The 19,072-nt window shown below is 54.9% G+C and overlaps 1 protein-coding gene across 2 annotated transcripts in view; it reads right to left on the minus strand.

Annotated features, from left to right (window-relative positions):
- Nucleotides 1-9,059, minus strand: part of RAB3GAP2 (RAB3 GTPase activating non-catalytic protein subunit 2) — a 546,281-nt gene extending 537,222 nt beyond the window's left edge. For both annotated transcript variants that reach the window (XM_063919133.1, XM_063919131.1), the window contains exon 1: nucleotides 8,850-9,059. In XM_063919133.1, coding sequence (XP_063775203.1) covers nucleotides 8,850-8,946 — 97 coding nt within the window. In that variant the 5' untranslated portion in view covers nucleotides 8,947-9,059. The remainder of the gene's footprint in view (nucleotides 1-8,849) is intronic.
- Nucleotides 9,060-19,072: the final 10,013 nt, after the last annotated feature.

The raw sequence follows: 19,072 nt of genomic DNA on the forward strand, positions 1-19,072 counted from the left end.
AAATGTATCTTTCCCTCAAAATTCTACACACTATTCCCCATAATGACGTGAAAAAAAAAAAAGTGTTTGAGACTTTTGCAATGTTAATAAAAAATAGGATTTTAGTTACCTACCGGTAAATCCTTTTCTCGTAGTCAGTAGAGGATGCTGGGGTCCACATTAGTACCATGGGGTACAGATGGGTCCACCAGGAGCCATTGGCACTTTAAGAGTTTGAGAGTGTGGGCTGGCTCCTCCCTCTATGCCCCTCCTACCAGACTCAGTCTAGAAACTGTGCCCGAGGAGACGGACATCTTCGAGAGAAGGATTTACCACAGATAGTGTGGATTCACACCAGCTCACACATACAAGGCACACCAAGCTAACTTAGCAACCGCTGAAACAAGTAACAATGCAGCACTAAAAACAAAGTTGTACGAGAAAAAAATGTACCGGTAGGTAACCAAAATCCTATTTTCTCTTACGTCCTAGAGGATGCTGGGGTCCACATTAGTACCATGGGGATGTACCAAAGCTCCCAGAACGGGAGGGAGAGCGCGGAGGCTCCTGCAGAACTGATTGACTGAACTTCAAATCATCAGAGGACTTTTTTGAGAGTCTGGATACGGACGCGTTAACAATAGGCGGGTTTTCCCATTTTTTCCTATCCTCTACCGGGAAAGGAAATGCCACCAGAACCCTTTTTTTTCAAATATATCATTTAATTCCTTTGACGCAGGGAAGGTTAGCGAGGCTTTCTTATTGTCAGTGAAGTAAGCCTCCTCAACCTGCTCAGGTGTTTCAGTAATATTCAACACATCTCTAATAGCCTCTATCAACAACTGCACCCCTTTAGCAAGAGATGCCGCCCCCCGCTGCACATCCCCGTCACCGTCTGCAGTGTCAGAATCAGTATCCGTATCATCCTGCATGATCTGCGCAAGAGCACGTTTATGTGAATATACAGCGGGGAGCCCTGAGGTACCAGAACTGGGCCAGACTGCCACGTTTTATTTAGATTTATCTCAATTGCATGGAAATAGATTTAACAACATTAGATTGTATGAGATAAATCACAAGTAAAAATACACTGAAGTAACAAATCGCAATTGCAGCCTCCCGGGACGCTCCCAGCCAGATAGCAGGAAAACTAGATCCAACGCATTGCTGAGATAAATCTCCCTCGTGTATAAAGGCCCTGAATCCATTCTTACTGAATAATGAATTACACTGGTTAGTAAAATCTTGCACTGCTGGTAAGAGACATTGTATAGGTGCTGCGTAACCACAGGGACACATAACTCTGCATCAATCCGTATCTCCATCACAGCACAGAGACGCTGAGAACGACCTCTGAGCACTGCTGGTAACAGACATTGTATAGGTGCTGCGTAACCACAGGGACACATAACTCTGCATCAATCCGTATCTCCATCACAGCACAGAGACGCTGAGAATGACCTCTGAGCACTGCTGGTAACAGACATTGTATAGGTGCTGCGTAACCACAGGGACACATAACTGTGCATTAATCCGGTTCTCCATCACAGCACAGAGACGCTGAGAATGACCTCTGAGCACTGCTGGTAAGAGACATTGTATAGGTGCTGCGTAACCACAGGGACACATAACTGTGCATTAATCCGGTTCTCCATCACAGCACAGAGACGCTGAGAACGACCTCTGAGCACTGCTGGTAAGAGACATTGTATAGGTGCTGCGTAACCACAGGGACACATAACTCTGCATTAATCCGGTTCTCCATCACAGCACAGAGACGCTGAGAATGACCTCTGAGCACTGCTGGTAACAGACATTGTATAGGTGCTGCGTAACCACAGGGACACATAACTCTGCATTAATCCGGTTCTCCATCACAGCACAGAGACGCTGAGAATGACCTCTGAGCACTGCTGGTAACAGACATTGTATAGGTGCTGCGTAACCACAGGGACACATAACTGTGCATTAATCCGGTTCTCCATCACAGCACAGAGACGCTGAGAATGACCTCTGAGCACTGCTGGTAACAGACATTGTATAGGTGCTGCGTAACCACAGGGACACATAACTCTGCATCAATCCGTATCTCCATCACAGCACAGAGACGCTGAGAATGACCTCTGAGCACTGCTGGTAACAGACATTGTATAGGTGCTGCGTAACCACAGGGACACATAACTGTGCATTAATCCGGTTCTCCATCACAGCACAGAGACGCTGAGAATGACCTCTGAGCACTGCTGGTAACAGACATTGTATAGGTGCTGCGTAACCACAGGGACACATAACTGTGCATTAATCCGGTTCTCCATCACAGTACAGAGACGCTGAGAACGACCTCTGAGCACTGCTGGTAACAGACATTGTATAGGTGCTGCGTAACCACAGGGACACATAACTCTGCATTAATCCGGTTCTCCATCACAGCACAGAGACGCTGAGAATGACCTCTGAGCACTGCTGGTAAGAGACATTGTATAGGTGCTGCGTAACCACAGGGACACATAACTGTGCATTAATCCGGTTCTCCATCACAGCACAGAGACGCTGAGAATGACCTCTGAGCACTGCTGGTAACAGACATTGTATAGGTGCTGCGTAACCACAGGGACACATAACTGTGCATTAATCCGGTTCTCCATCACAGTACAGAGACGCTGAGAACGACCTCTGAGCACTGCTGGTAAGAGACATTGTATAGGTGCTGCGTAACCACAGGGACACATAACTCTGCATCAATCCGTATCTCCATCACAGTACAGAGACGCTGAGAATGACCTCTGAGCACTAGTGTCATCACTGCCACAAAAGGTTGGGATACGGTCGTTAGGTCGACACAGTTTAAGTCAACAGGTCGACATAAGTTTTTCACATTTTTGGGATTTTTTCATACTTAACGATCCACGTGGACTACGATTGGAGTGGTATCCTCGCCCGAAGCATGCGAGTAGACGCGGTGCACCAAATGGGGTTCCCAGTCACTTTACGTAGAAAACAACGCCAAAAACATTAAAAAAAAAAAAAAAAAAAAAAACATGTCGACCTTTTGACCTGTCGACCTGGTACATGTCGACCTAATGACCATGCCGACCTATTGACCCTGTCGACCTAATGTATGTCGACCTTCCATAGTTGACCTAAGTTGTGTCTATCCAGCGACCCGCACCCCAGAAGGAAGATATGCGCTGGTGATGTCACTAGTGACCTGTAATGAACCCTGATTTCACCTGCTGTGGCGCGGAACAATGAGTTGCAATGAGGTACAACAGAGCTGGCAGACAACAGCAATGACAGTATTTTCTCAGGGCTGACAGCGCCATTACGGGCTGTAATTTCCAGTAAGGATAATGAGTCATTCATTGTACAATCTGCATCCACGCTTTATGCCGCAGACACTGATTTCCGCTGTACCCATCGCAATCCATCTGTCGCATGTGAAGGAAAGATTTGTAACTTGTCAAACACAAGCAGAAGGGGTTTCCCTGCAGATCGTACAACAAATGACATGTCACTGGTGCAGAAATAATGCTGAGGTTCATGGTAAAGCTTATTAAAGTCAACATAAAAGTAATTAAAAATACAGTCCCTGCTTTAATGCCACAACACGCTAAATTCTAGATTTAAAAAGTTAAAGGGGGGGGGGGGGGGCACGGGCCTTTTCCTAGTGGCCTATTGGACAAGGCAGGCCCACGCGGATTGTGGAGGTCACCAGTTTTTGTCCATATTTGTCCTTCAGAGCGTAGACTCTCACGAGCAGGGCCCTCTCCCCTCATGTGCTTTTCCCTCTCACACTATTTTCTACTCCATACAATGGCACCTGACGCTCGGTTTCTGCCATTATGTCAGTGTCCTGTCTCCCGATGCAGCAATGTTTATATACCGTGTACTTCCTCTGCATTGTCTTGTACTGTAAAGGTGGGTACACACTAGTAGATATATCTGCAAATCAACTGATCTGCAGATATATCTATGGACGGATCGGGCAGTGTGCTGTGCATACATGTGGATCGCTTCCTGATGGAAGTAATGCTCTCCGGCACACTGCATAAATCGCTCAGGTATGGTTTGAGGAACATGACAAATAGAAACACCTTCATAGATATTGTGGAATCCTTGCCCCAATGGCTCAGAGCTGTTATAGTGGCAGGAGGGGCATCTGGAAGGATGTCGTGACCTATAGACACTAGGATGAGTACACAGAGTCTATGGGTAACTCGATGTGGTAAGCCCCAGGGGGCGCAGTTAGCTCCTGAGGCTGCGTGGAAAAATCTGCCCTAGGTGCACGCTCTGGGGCTTACCGCTCAGGAGGTGGTATTCATAGCTCCAGGCACAGCTGTAGACATCTGGCAAGCCCCGGGGCTAATCTAATCTGCCCTAGGTGCACGCTCTGGGGCTTACCGCTCAGGAGGTGGTATTCATAGCTCCAGGCACAGCTGTAGACATCTGGCAAGCCCCGGGGCTAATCTAATCTGCCCTAGGTGCACCCTCTGGGGCTTACCGCTCAGGAGGTGGTATTCATAGCTCCAGGCACAGCTGTAGACATCTGGCAAGCCCCGGGGCTAATCTAATCTGCCCTAGGTGCACCCTCTGGGGCTTACCGCTCAGGAGGTGGTATTCATAGCTCCAGGCACAGCTGTAGACATCTGGCAAGCCCCGGGGCTAATCTAATCTGCCCTAGGTGCACCCTCTGGGGCTTACCGCTCAGGAGGTGGTATTCATAGCTCCAGGCACAGCTGTAGACATCTTGCAAGCCCCGGGGCTAATCTAATCTGCCCTAGGTGCACCCTCTGGGGCTTACCGCTCAGGAGGTGGTATTCATAGCTCCAGGCACAGCTGTAGACATCTGGCAAGCCCTGGGGCTAATCTAATCTGCCCCTAATGTTATGGACATGTTGCTCATAGCTTGTAGCAGTCATTTATCTAGTACTAGGGTACCAGCTGCTGTGGAACTATACATAATGTTATGGAGGTACAGCACATAGGAGACAATGTTATGGAGGTACAGCACATAGGAGACAATGGTGTGGAGGTACAGCACATAGGAGACAATGGTGTGGAGGTACAGCACATAGAAGACAATGTTATGGAGGTACAGCACATAGGAGACAATGGTGTGGAGGTACAGCACATAGGAGACAATGGTGTGGAGGTACAGCACATAGGAGACAATGTTATGGAGGTACAGCACATAGGAGACAATGGTGTGGAGGTACAGCACATAGGAGACAATGTTATGGAGGGACAGCACATAGGAGACAATGTTATGGAGGGACAGCACATAGGAGACAATGTTATGGAGGGACAGCACATAAGACCCAATGTTATGGAGGGACAGCACATAGGAGACAATGTTATGGAGGGACAGCACATAGGAGACAATGTTATGGAGGGACAGCACATAGGAGACAATGTTATGGAGGTACAGCACATAAGACCCAATGTTATGGAGGGACAGCACATAGGAGACAATGTTATGGAGGTACAGCACATAAGACCCAATGTTATGGAGGGACAGCACATAGGAGACAATGTTATGGAGGTACAGTACTTAAAATGATGCAATTGTAGGGAATGGTATTTTTGAAAGAGTCTGAGTGAAAAAAGGTTCCTGTTAAGGGAAGCAAGCCTACTGAGTCACACCGACACCGGTAATATCCTGATAAATCTCTGCCAATCTCTGTGCTGGAACCATATAAAGAGGCCGGGGATGGTTTACCACCTGCCAATCTCTGTGCTGGAACCATATAAAGAGTCCAGGGATGGCTTACCACCTGCCAATCTGTGTGCTGGAACCATATAAAGAGGCCGGGGATGGTTTACCACCTGCCAATCTCTGTGCAGGGACCATATAAAGAGGCCGGGGATGGTTTACCACCTGCCAATCTCTGTGCTGGAACCATATAAAGAGGCCGGGGATGCCGTACCACCTGCCAATCTCTGTGCTGGAACCATATAAAGAGGCCAGGGATGCCTTACCACCTGCCAATCTCTGTGCTGGAACCATATAAAGAGTCCAGGGATGCCTTACCACCTGCCAATCTGTGTGCTGGAACCATATAAAGAGGCCGGGGATGGCTTACCACCTGCCAATCTGTGTGCTGGAACCATATAAAGAGTCCAGGGATGCCTTACCACCTGCCAATCTCTGTGCAGGGACCATATAAAGAGGCCGGGGATGGCTTACCACCTGCCAATCTCTGTGCTGGAACCATATAAAGAGGCCGGGGATGCCTTACCACCTGCCAATCTGTGTGCTGGAACCATATAAAGAGGCCGGGGATGCCTTACCACCTGCCAATCTCTGTGCTGGAACCATATAAAGAGGCCGGGGATGGTTTACCACCTGCCAATCTGTGTGCTGGAACCATATAAAGAGGCCGGGGATGACTTACCACCTGCCAATCTCTGTGCAGGAACCATATAAAGAGGCCGGGGATGCCTTACCACCTGCCAATCTCTGTGCTGGAACCATATAAAGAGGCCGGGGATGGTTTACCACCTGCCAATGTGTGCAGGGACCATATAAAGAGGCCGGGGATGCCTTACCACCTGCCAATCTCTGTGCTGGAACCATATAAAGAGGCCGGGGATGGCTTACCACCTGCCAATCTCTGTGCTGGAACCATATAAAGAGGCTGGGGATGGTTTACCACCTGCCAATCTGTGTGCAGGGACCATATAAAGAGGCCGGGGATGCCTTACCACCTGCCAATCTCTGTGCTGGAACCATATAAAGAGGCCGGGGATGGCTTACCACCTGCCAATCTCTGTGCTGGAACCATATAAAGAGGCCGGGGATGCCTTACCACCTGCCAATCTGTGTGCTGGAACTATATAAAGAGGCCGGAGATGGCTTACCACCTGCCAATCTCTGTGCTGGAACCATATAAAGAGGCCAGGGATGGCTTACCACCTGCCAATCTCTGTGCTGGAACCATATAAAGAGGCCGGGGATGGTTTACCACCTGCCAATCTGTGTGCTGGAACTATATAAAGAGGCCGGGGATGGTTTACCACCTGCCAATCTGTGTGCTGGAACAATATAAAGAGGCCGGGGCTGGCTTACCACCTGCCAATCTCTGTGCTGGAACCATATAAAGAGGCCGGGGATGGCTTACCACCTGCCAATCTCTGTGCTGGAACCATATAAAGAGGCAGGGGATGGCTTACCACCTGCCAATCTCTGTGCTGGAACTATATAAAGAGGCCGGGGATGGCATACCACCTGCCAATTTCTGTGCTGGAACCATATAAAGAGGCCAGGGATGGCTTACCACCTGCCAATCTCTGTGCTGGAACCATATAAAGAGGCCAGGGATGCCTTACCACCTGCCAATCTCTGTGCTGGAACCATATAAAGAGGCCGGGGATGCCATACCACCTGCCAATCTGTGTGCTGGAACCATATAAAGAGTCCAGGGATGCCTTACCACCTGCCAATCTGTGTGCTGGAACCATATAAAGAGGCCAGGGATGCCTTACCACCTGCCAATCTCTGTGCTGGAACCATATAAAGAGGCCGGGGATGACTTACCACCTGCCAATCTCTGGGACCGTATAAAGAGGCCGGGGATGCCTTACCACCTGCCAATCTCTGTGCAGGGACCATATAAAGAGGCCGGGGATGCCTTACCACCTGCCAATCTGTGTGCTGGAACCATATAAAGAGTCCAGGGATGCCTTACCACCTGCCAATCTCTGTGCAGGGACCATATAAAGAGGCCGGGGATGGCTTACCACCTGCCAATCTCTGTGCTGGAACCATATAAAGAGGCCGGGGATGGCTTACCACCTGCCAATCTCTGTGCTGGAACCATATAAAGAGGCCAGGGATGGTTTACCACCTGCCAATCTCTGTGCTGGAACCATATAAAGAGGCCGGGGATGCCTTACCACCTGCCAATCTCTGTGCTGGAACCATATAAAGAGGCCGGGGATGCCTTACCACCTGCCAATCTCTGTGCTGGAACCATATAAAGAGGTCGGGGATGCCTTACCACCTGCCAATCTGTGTGCTGGAACCATATAAAGAGGCCGGGGATGGCTTACCACCTGCCAATCTCTGTGCTGGAACCATATAAAGAGGCCGGGGATGGCTTACCACCTGCCAATCTCTGTGCTGGAACCATATAAAGAGGCCGGGGATGCCTTACCACCTGCCAATCTCTGTGCTGGAACCATATAAAGAGGCCAGGGATGGTTTACCACCTGCCAATCTCTGTGCTGGAACCATATAAAGAGGCCGGGGATGCCTTACCACCTGCCAATCTCTGTGCTGGAACCATATAAAGAGGCCGGGGATGCCTTACCACCTGCCAATCTGTGTGCTGGAACCATATAAAGAGGCCGGGGATGCCATACCACCTGCCAATCTGTGTGCTGGAACCATATAAAGAGGCCGGGGATGGCATACCACCTGCCAATCTCTGGGACCGTATAAAGAGGCCGGGGATGGTTTACAAGGAGCAGAGTGTCCCTACCCCAGTCATACCCCCTCATACCCCTCTCCTGCCCCTGTCATAACACCCTCTTCTGCCTTCGGCATACCCCCATCATACCCCCTCCTGTCCCGTCATACCCCTATCCTGCCCCAGTCACACCACCCTCACACCCCTCTCCTGTCCCCGTCATACCCCCGTCATACCCCCCTCCACACCACCCTCATACCCCCCACCTGCCCCCGTCATAGCACCCTCATACCCCTCCTGCCCCCATCATACCACCCTCATACCCCTCTCCTGCCCCCCGTCACACCACCCTCATACCCCTCTCCTGCCCCCCGTCACACCACCCTCATACCCCTCTCCTGCCCCCGTCATACCCCCCTTCACACCCCCCTCATACGGTACAGCCGCAGCCAGACTCACCAATACTCCGCTTCTCCTCCCGGAGCTGGGGGAACAGGAAATCCCGGACCGGCTTTATGTCCTGGAAGCGGCAGAACTCCAGCAGGGCACAGGCCATTGCGTCACTCAGCCGCCGCCGTCGCCTCCCGGTACCGGCTGTCACTCTCCAGATGCGGAGCAGCCACACCGGAACTGCGTCATCATGGTGAGTTGTCAGTGAGCCTCCGGCAAAGCTCTGCGCATGCGCCAGTCCGGTACCTGCCGTCAGGTTGATGCGCTTTACTGTTTCCATAGCGACGGAGAGCAGTCACATGACAGAGCTCCCGCCGCCATCTTTGTGTTTGGCAAGGGGAATTTGTTTTCTTTCGTTATTTACAAGACCACCGGACACAATGCTGGAGAGAGCTACGAGAGCGATGGAGACCGATCTGATACACAGCTAATACAATTCACCTCAGTATAGCCTTCCAAGGGCGAGAGAGGCTGCAGCCAGGGGGGGAGAGAGACTGCAACCGGGGGGAAGAGACTGTAGCTAGGGGGGGGGGAGAGAGACTGCATCCAGGGGGGAGAGACTGCAGCCAGGGGGGGAGAGGGACTGCAGCCAGGGGAGGAGAGAGAGACACTGCAGCCCGAGGGGAGAGACTGCAGCCAGGGGGGGAGAGAGACTGCAACCGGGGGGAAGAGACTGTAGCTAGGGGGGGCGGAGAGAGACTGCAGCCAGGGGGGAGAGACTGCAGCCAGGGGGGTAGAGGGACTGCAGCCAGGGGAGGAGAGAGAGACACTGCAGCCCGGGGGGAGAGACTGCGCCCAGGGTGGGGGAGACTGCAGCCAGGGGGGGAGAGGGACTGCAGCCAGGGGAAGAGAGAGAGACACACTGCAGCCCGAGGGGAGAGACTGCAGCCAGGGGGGGAGAGTCTGCAGCCAGGGGGGGGGGGGAGGGGGGGGGAGAGAGAGACTGCAGCCAGGGGGGAGAGACTGCAGCCAGGGGGGGAGAGGGACTGCAGCCAGGGGGGGAGAGGGACTGCAGCCAGGGGGGAGAGACTGCAGCCAGGGGGGGTGAGGGACTGCAGCCAGGGGGGGGGGGGGAGAGACTGCAGCCAGGGGGGAGAGTCTGCAGCCGGGGAAGGGGGGGGGGGGGGGATTGCAGCCAGGGGGAGAGACTGCAGCTAGGGGGAGAGAGACTGCAGCCAGGGGGAGAGAGATAGACTGAAGCCAGGGGGGTGAGACTGCAGCCAGGGGGGGGGGGGGGGAGGGAGAGAAACTGCAGCCAGGGGGCGAGACTGCAGGGGGGGGGAGAGAGAGAGAGAGAGGGACTGCAGCCGGGGGGGGGGGAGACTGCAGCCGGGGGGGAGAGATAGAGACTGCAGCCAGTGGTAGAGAGGCTGCAGCCAGGGGTGGAGAGAGATAGACTGCAGCCTGGGGAAGAGAGACTGCAGCCAGGGGGGGGGGGGGGGGGAGAGAAAGACTGCAGCCAGGGGGGAAAGGGACTGCAGCCAGGGGGGAGAGACTGCAGCCAGGGGGGAGAGAGATAGACTGAAGCCAGGGGGGAGAGAGATAGACTGAAGCCAGGTAGAGAGAGACTGCAGCCAGGGGGAGAGAGACTGCAGCCGGGAGGGGAGAGACTGCAGTCAGGGGGGGAGAGAGACTGCAGCCAGGGAGGGAGAGACTGCAGCCAAGGGGGAAGAGAGAGAGACTGCAGCCATGGGGGAGAGAAAGACACTGCGGCCGGGGGGGGGGGGGGGGGGAGAGACTGCAGCCTGGAGGAGAGAGAGAGACTGCAGCCAGGGGGGGAGAGAGACTGTAGCAAGAGGGGGAGAGAATGCAGCCAGGGGGGAGAGAGAGACTGCAGCTGGGGGGATAGACTGCAGCCAGGGGGGTGAGATAGACTGCAGACGGGGGGGATAGACTGCAGCCAGGGGGGGGGGGGAGAGACTGTGGCCAGGGGGGGAGAGACTGCAGCCAGGGGGGGGAGAGAGACTGCAGCCAAGGGGAGAGAGACTGCAGCCAGGGGGGGGCAGGGGGAAAGACTGCAGCCAGGGGGGAGAGACTGCAGCTGGCGGGAGAGAGACTGCAGCCAGGTGGGATAGACTGCAGCCAGGGGGTTAATAGACTGCAGCCGGGGGGAGGGATAGAGACTGCAACCAGGGGGAGAGAGACTGTAGCCCAGGGGGGAGAGACTGCAGCCATGGGGTTAATAGACTGCAGCCAGGTGGGATAGACTGCAGCCAGGGGGAGAGAGACTGCAGCCAGGGGAGAGAGAGACTGCAGTCAGGGGGGAGAGACCGCAGCCGGGGGGGGGGGGGGGGGAGACAGCAGCCAGGGGGAGAGAAACTGCAGCGGGGGGGGGGGGGGAGAGACTGCAGCCGGGTGGGGAGAGAGAGACTGCAGCCAGAGGGAGAGACTGCAGCCAGGGGGAGAGTGAGAGAGGGACTGCAGCCGGGGGGGGGGGGGCTGCAGCCAGGGGGAGAGACTGCAGCCGGGGGGGAGACATAGAGACTGCAGCCAGGGGAGAGAGACTGCAGCCGGGGGGGGGGGGGGGAGAGACTGCAGCCAGGGGTGGAGAGAGAGAGACTGCAGCCTGGGGGAGAGAGACTGCAGCCGGGGGGATAGACTGCAGCCGGGGGGAGAGACTGCAGCCAGGGGGAGAGAGACTGCAGCCAGGGAGGAGAGACTGCAGCCAGGGGAGGAGAGAAAGAGAGACTGCAGCCAGGAGGGAGAGAGACTGCAGCCGGGGGGGGGGGGGAGAGACTGCAGCCAGGGGGGGAGACAGAGAGACTGCAGCCGGGGGGGGGGGGGGGGGGGGAGAGACTGTAGCCAGGGGGGAAAGACTGCAGCCAGGGGGGAGAGAGAGACTGCAGCCAGAGGGAGAGACTGCAGCCAGGGGAAGAGAGACTGCAGCCAGGGGGAGAGTGAGAGAGGGACTGCAGCCGGGGGGGGGGGGGGGGGTGCAGCCAGGGGGAGAGACTGCAGCCGGGGGGGAGACATAGAGGCTGCAGCCGGGGGGATAGACTGCAGCCAGGGGGGGAGACAGGGAGACTGCAGCCGGGGGGGGGGGGGGGGAGAGACTGTAGCCAGGGGGGAAAGACTGCAGCCAGGGGGGAGAGAGAGACTGCAGCCAGAGGGAGAGACTGCAGCCAGGGGAAGAGAGACTGCAGCCAGGGGGAGAGTGAGAGAGGGACTGCAGCCGGGGTGGGGGGGGGGGGGGGGCTGCAGCCAGGGGGAGAGACTGCAGCCAGGGGGGGCAGGGAGAAAGACTGCAGCTAGGGGGGAGAGACTGCAGCCGGCGGGAGAGAGACTGCAGCCAGGTGGGAAAGACTGCAGCCGGGGGGAGGGAGAGAGACTGCAGCCAGGGGGAGAGAAACTGTAGCCAGGGGGGAGAGACTGCAGTCATGGGGTTAATAGACTGCAGCCAGGGGGAGAGAGACTGCAGCCAGGGGGGAGAGAGACCGCAGTCAGGGGGGGAGAGACCGCAGTCAGGGGGGGAGAGACTGCAGCCGGGTGGGGAGAGAGAGAGATTGCAGCCAGGGGGAGAGACTGCAGCCGGGGGAGAGGGAGAGACTGCTGCCGTGGGGGGTGAGACGGCAGGCAGGGGGGGGGGAGAGACTGCTGCTGGGGGAGGTGAGACGGCAGCCGGGGGGGAGAGACAGAGACTGCGGCCAGGGGGGAGAGACTGCAGCCAGGGGGGAGAGAGACTGCAGCCAGGGGGGGAGAGAGACTGCAGCCAGGGGGGATAGACTGCAGCCAGGGGGAAGAGAGAGACTGCAGCCAGGGGGGTATAGAATGCAGCCAGGGAGAGAGAAACTGCAGCCAGGGGGAGAGAGACTACAGGCGGGAGGGGAGAGACTGCAGCCAGGGGGGAAGAAAGAGAGACTGCAGCCAGGGGGGAGAGACTGCAGCCAAGGGGGAAGAGAGATAGACTGCAGCCAGGGGGGATAGAGAGACAATGCGGCCGGGGGGGGGGGGGGTGAGAGACTGCAGCCAGGAGGAGAGAGAGAGACTGCAGCCAGGGGGGGAGAGAGACTGTAGCCAGGGGGGGAGAGAATGCAGCCAGGGGGGAGAGAGAGACTGCAGCTGGGGGGATAGACTGCAGCCAGGGGGGTGAGATAGACTGCAGACGAGGGGGATAGACTGCAGCCAGGGGGGAGAGAGAGAGACTGTGGCCAGGGGGGGAGAGACTGCAGCCAGGGGGGGAGAGAGACTGCAGCCTGGGGGAGAGAGACTGCAGCCAGGGGAGGGGGGGCGGCAGGGGGAAAGACTGCAGCCAGGGGGTTAATAGACTGCAGCCGGGGGGAGGGAGAGAGACTGCAGCCAGGGGGAGAGAGAGAGACTGCAGCCAGGGGGAGAGAGACTGTAGCCAGGGGGGAGAGACTGCAACCATGGGGTTAATAGACTGCAGCCAGGTGGGATAGACTGCAGCCAGGGGGAGAGAGACTGCAGCCAGGGGGGAGAGAGACCGCAGTCAGGGGGGAGAGAGACCGCAGTCAGGGGGGAAGAGACCGCAGTCAGGGGGGAAGAGACCGCAGTCAGGGGGGGAGAGACCGCAGCCAAGGGGGGGAGAGACCGCAGCCAAGGGGGGGAGAGACCGCAGCCAAGGGGGGGAGAGACTGCAGCCAAGGGGGGGAGAGACCGCAGCCAGGGGGAGAGAGACTGCAGCCGGGGGGGGTGGGGGGGGGGAGAGACTGCAGACGGGTGGGGAGAGAGAGATACTGCAGCCAGGTGTAGAGACTGCAGCCGGGGGGAAGAGAGAGAGACTGCTGCCGTGAGGGGTGAGACGGCAGCCGGGGGGGAGAGAGAGAGACTGCTGCTGGGGGGGGGGGGGGGGTGAGACGGCAGCCGAGGGGGAGAGACAGAGACTGCGGCCAGGGGGGAGAGACTGCAGCCAGGGGGGAGAGAGACTGCAGCCAGGGGGGAGAGAGACTGTAGCCAGGGGGGAGAGAGACTGCAGCCAGGGGGGAGAGAGACTGCAGCCAGGGGGGATAGACTGCAGTCAGGGGGAAGAGAGAGACTGCAGCCAGGGGGGTATAGAATGCAGCCAGGGAGAGAGAGACTGCAGGCGGGAGGGGAGAGACTGCAGCCAGGGGGGAAGAAAGAGAGACTGCATCCAGGGGGGAGAGACTGCAGCCAAGGGGGAAGAGAGAGAGACTGCAGCCAGGGGGGGAAAGAGAGACTGCAGCCGGGGGAGATAGACTGCAGCCAGGGGGGGAGAGAGAGAGAGACTGTGGTGTGGCCAGGGGGGGGAGAGACTGCAGCCAGGGGGGAAGAGAGAGAGACTGCAGCCAGGGAGAGAGAGACTGCAGCCGGGGGAAATAGACTGCAGCCGGGGGAAATAGACTGCAGCCGGGGGGGATAGACTGCAGATGGGAAGTGGGGGTGTGGGGGCTCGTGTTTTGGTTCTGAAATGGTTTTGCCAAAACCAACCTTTCGGGATTTGGGGGGACATTTATGCTGCTTTCACATCGCAAATGCCGGATCCTACCCGGTAAGAAAAACGTGTACTTACCGGGTGGGATCCGGCATTTGCGCTCCGTTGCTGGCTTTCCGACCAGGCAATATACCGGGTCGGTTGCCATAGCAGCGGAGGGCGCAGCAGGGGCGGGGGTGGAGGCGGCGCTGGGAGATGAGCTGTGAATGCCGTGTCGCATCGGAACGGCTCCCATTCACACTGCGCCTGACCCGGTATTCAACCCGGTAATAACCCTTCTTTTTTACCGGGTTGAATTACCGTGTCAGACGACCCGCTAATTCACCAAAGGAGCTTTCACATCGCACACGGACCCGTTTCGACACCGCAATATGCCGTGTCGATACCGGGTTTTAGTGCGATGTGAAAGGGGTATTACTAAGCAGTGATAAGAGCGGAGAAGTGAGCCAGTGGAGAAGTTGCCCCATCAACCAATCAGCGGCTCTGTATCATTTTATAGTATGCAAATTATAGATGTTACTTCAGTGCTGATTGGTTGTCACGGCAACTTCTCCACTGGCTCACTTCTCCGCTCTTATCACTGCTTAGTAATACCCCTTTCACATCGCACAAATAACCCGGTATCGACGCGGCATATTGCCGTGTCGAAATGGGTCAGTGTGCGATGTGAAAGGTCCTTTGGTGAATTAGCGGGTCGCCTGACCCGGTAATTCAACCCGGTAAAAAAGAAGGGTTATTACCGGGTTGATTACCGGGTCAGGCGCAGTGTGAATGGGAGCCGCTCCGATGCGACACGGCATTCACAGCTCATCTCCCAGCGCCGCCTCCACCCCCGCCCCTGCTGCTGCGCCCCCCGCTGCTATGGCAACCGACCCGGTATATTTTCGGGTCGGAAAGCCAGCAAAGGAGCGCAAATGCCGGATCCCACCCGGTAAGGACACGTTTCTCTTACCGGGTGGGATCCGGCATTTGCGATCTGAAAGCAGCATAAATGTCCCCCTTGGTTTTGGATCTGGATGATTTTTGAAAAAAAACACAAAAACAGCTAAAATCAGAGAATTTGGGGGTAATTTTGATCCTACGGTATTATTAACCTCAATAACATTAATTTCTCTTAGGTCCTAGAGGATGCTGGGGTTCCATTTAATACCATGGGGTATAGACGGGTCCTTTGGGAGCCACTGGCACTAGTGTGGGCTGGCTCCTCCCTCCATGCCCCTCCTACCAGACTCACTTTAGAAAATGTGCCCGGAGGAGCCGGTCACAGCTAGGGGAGCTCCTAGGAGTTTTCTTAGTTTTGTTGTTTTGTAGAGTAAATTAGGTTACAGGGAGGCTGCTGGCGACAGCCTCTCTGCTTCGTGGGGCTTAGGGGGGGGGAGTAGGAACCAACTCTAGAAGTTACAGTAATGGTTCTATATCTCCGCTGACAGGACACTGAGCTCCTGAGGGTGCTGATCGCAAGCCCACGAGGCGACCGCTCACTCCCGCAGCACGGCCGCCACCCCTAACAGAGACAGAAGAAAGAAGAGTGGTGAATACAGCGCCGGCGGCCCGGTTAGTGGGTCGCCGGCAGGAAGAAGGTGGGAGCGCAGCTCTGACAGGCTGCGCTCCGGGAAGGCTCAGTAACACACTGTGTAGGCGCTGTGAGGGGCGTCCTGAGCCGGCCCGGATCACCCTACACTGGTCAGATCAACTAACAGGGGCTAATCCCGCTGTTATCAATAAAATCCTCAGACCAGTATAATACAATTTGTGCGGGAAGCCGTGCGCCATTACAGGGGGCGGGGGTTCTCCTCAGAGCGGATCCAGCACTCACCAGCGCCATTTTCTCCCTGCAGCTCATAGGAAAGAGACGCTGACAGGGAGCGCTGCCCTCCACATAACTCCAGCTATAACATTGCAGTACCAGGGTGTTATAGACGGGGAGGGGGGGGGGGGGGGGGGTGATTATAGTACTGATTACCCTATTAAGGTTACTTAGTCAGCGCCGGGCTTTTATCATAATAACTGCCTACAGGGGCGCTGTGTGTGTGTGTGTGTGTGTGTGTGTGTGTGTGTGTGTGTGTGTGTGTGTGTGTGTGTGTGTGTGTGTGTGTGTGTGTGTGCGTGCGTGCGTGCATATATCTCACGTTACCATGTCTAAGGACTCTGGGGGTCATTCCGAGTTGATCGCTAGCTGCTGCTTGCAGCGCACCGATCAGGCTAAAAAATCATCATTTCTGCGCATGCATATGCACCGCAATGCGCACGCACAACGTACGGTTACAAAGTCCTTTGTGGTTTTGCACAGGTTCTAGCACTGGCGGTCTCAAGAAGATTGACAAGAAGGAGGCACTTCTGGGTGTCAACTGACTGTTTTCAGGGAGTGCTTAGAAAAACGCAGGCGTGCCAGGGAAAACACAGGCGTGGCTGGGCGGGTGTGTGACGTTAAAAGCCAACCCTCCAACGTTAGTTTCATCGCACACGAAGAGTAAGTTCAGGGCTGGTCTTGTTTTGCACAAAATGTTTTTGCAGGCGCTCTGCTGCACAGGCGTTCGCACTTCTGCAAAGTGAAAATACACTCCCCCGTGGGCGGTGACAATGAATTTGCACAGCTGCTAAAAACTGCTAGCGAGCGAACAACTCGGAATGACCCCCTCTGTGTCCTGTGCTGCAGAGTGTGTATCTTCTCCTGAGGAGTCTATTCCATGTACTCAGGACTGCAATGTACTGTCTCAGCCTTCTGAATCAGAACCCCCATGAGTGGATTCTTTAAGGGGAATGATGTCCCAGATTTCAACTAGGATGTCAAATACTAAGAGGGAGACGCAATTTTTGAGAAAATCTGTGGAGGATATGATGTATTCCGCCCTCACTACTTGGTCTAAGACCCCCCTACATACCCACATAAACATCCACTTGTCCAGATAATGCAAGCTGACACTGACACCGACTCTGATACAGGGGACGGTGATGGGGATATGCGGGGGGGGGGGGGGGGGGGAGGAGTATGCATCACTTGCTAAGGGGGTGCAGCTAATGATTGATGCCATTAGGGATGTTTTGAATATTACTGAGAAGGTACCTGAGCAGGAGGAGGAATATTATTTTACATTAAATAAATCCTCACTTACCTTCCTGGCTTCCAAGGAGTTAAATTCTTTGTTTGAAAAATCCTGGGAAAATCCAGAGAAAAAAATTCCAGATCCCAAAAAGGGTTCTCATTGCTTTCCCTTACCCTGAAGAGGACAAAAAGAAGTGGGAACCCCTCCCCCCCCCCCCCCCCCATAGTAGACGCTTCTGTATCTAGGTTGTCAAAAAAGGTGGTTTTATCTGTCCCCGGTTCAACAGCTTTAGTAGAGCCGGCTGACCGCAAGATAGAGACTACGCTCAAATCATTATACACTGCTACAGGCATGGCTTTAAGGCCCACTATTGCTTGTGCGTGGATTTCTAAAGCCATAGTGAAGTGGTCAGGCACATTACTAGAGGAATTAGATACTATGGATAGGAGTGACATTGACTTGTTTTTATGTCACATACAGGATTCTGCAGGATTCATGGTGGAGGCCATGAAGGACCTTGGCATGCTGAATGCAAGGGCTACTTCCATGGCGGTCTCGGCACGCAGAGGACTCTGGCTACGCCAATGGACAGCAGATGCAGAATCTATGAAAAAAGTGGAGAACCAGCCCTTCACAGGTCAGGCTCTGTTTGGGGACGCATTGGATGCGTGGATCGCCACGGCAACTGCGGGTAAGTCAACCTTTCTTCCCTCAGCAGCACCACTGGCTAGGAAATCTTATCCTATGTCTACACTGCAGTCCTTTCGGACCACAAAAGTTACAAAAAATCCAAACCCCCTTCCACTTTCTTTAGAGGTCGGGAGAAATCCAGAAAACCTGCACCAACAGGTTCTCAGGAACAGAAACTGGGTTCTGCTTCCTCAAAGTCTTCAGCATGATGGTGGACCTCCCAGCCTGGAGATAGGGCAGGTGGGAGCGAGACTAAAAGGTTTCAGTCACATCTGGGCGTCATCATGCCTAGACCCCTGGGTAAAAGATATTGTTGCCCAGGGATACAGACTAGAGTTTCAAGTGCTCCCTCCTCACAGATTCTTCAAATCAGGCTTACCAGCTTCGCTGACAGAAAGAGCTATCCTACAGGAAGCCATTCACAAATTGGTTCAAACAAATGTCATTGTTCCAGTTCCACCTCGCCTACAACACAAGGGTTATTACTGAAACCTGTTTGTGGTACTGAAACCGGACGGTTTGGTAAGGCCGATTTTAAACCTAAAGTCATTGAACCCCTACTTGAGGGAATTCAAATTCAAGATGGAGTCTCTGAGAGCGGTGATCTCAGGTCTGGAGGAGGGGGAATTCCTGGTGTCCCTGGATATCAAGGATGCGTACCTTCACGTTCCGATCTGGCCGCCTCACCAGGCTTCTCTAGGATTTGCGCTGCTGGATTGTCACTATCAGTTCCAGGCACTGCCATTTGGCCTCTCCACAGCACAGAGGGTGTTCACCAAGGTCATGGCGGAGATGATGCTACTCCTCCGCAAGCAGGGACTGAACATGATTCCATATCTGGACGATCTGCTGATAAAAGCATCTTCCAGGGAGAAGCTGTTACAGAACATTGCTCTCTCAACTCGACTACTCCAGGATCATGGGTGGATCCTGAACCTTCCAAAGTCACATTTGGAGCCGACAAGGAGACAGCCTTTCCTGGGGATTATACTCGACACGGAAGTGCAGAGGGTGTTTCTACCGGTGGAGAAAGTGTTGGTGATCCAATCAATGGTATGGGATGTCCTGAAGCCAGCCCGGGTATCGGT

Source organism: Pseudophryne corroboree, chromosome 4, assembly GCF_028390025.1.
Source record: "Pseudophryne corroboree isolate aPseCor3 chromosome 4, aPseCor3.hap2, whole genome shotgun sequence".
Lineage (NCBI taxonomy): Eukaryota > Metazoa > Chordata > Amphibia > Anura > Myobatrachidae > Pseudophryne > Pseudophryne corroboree.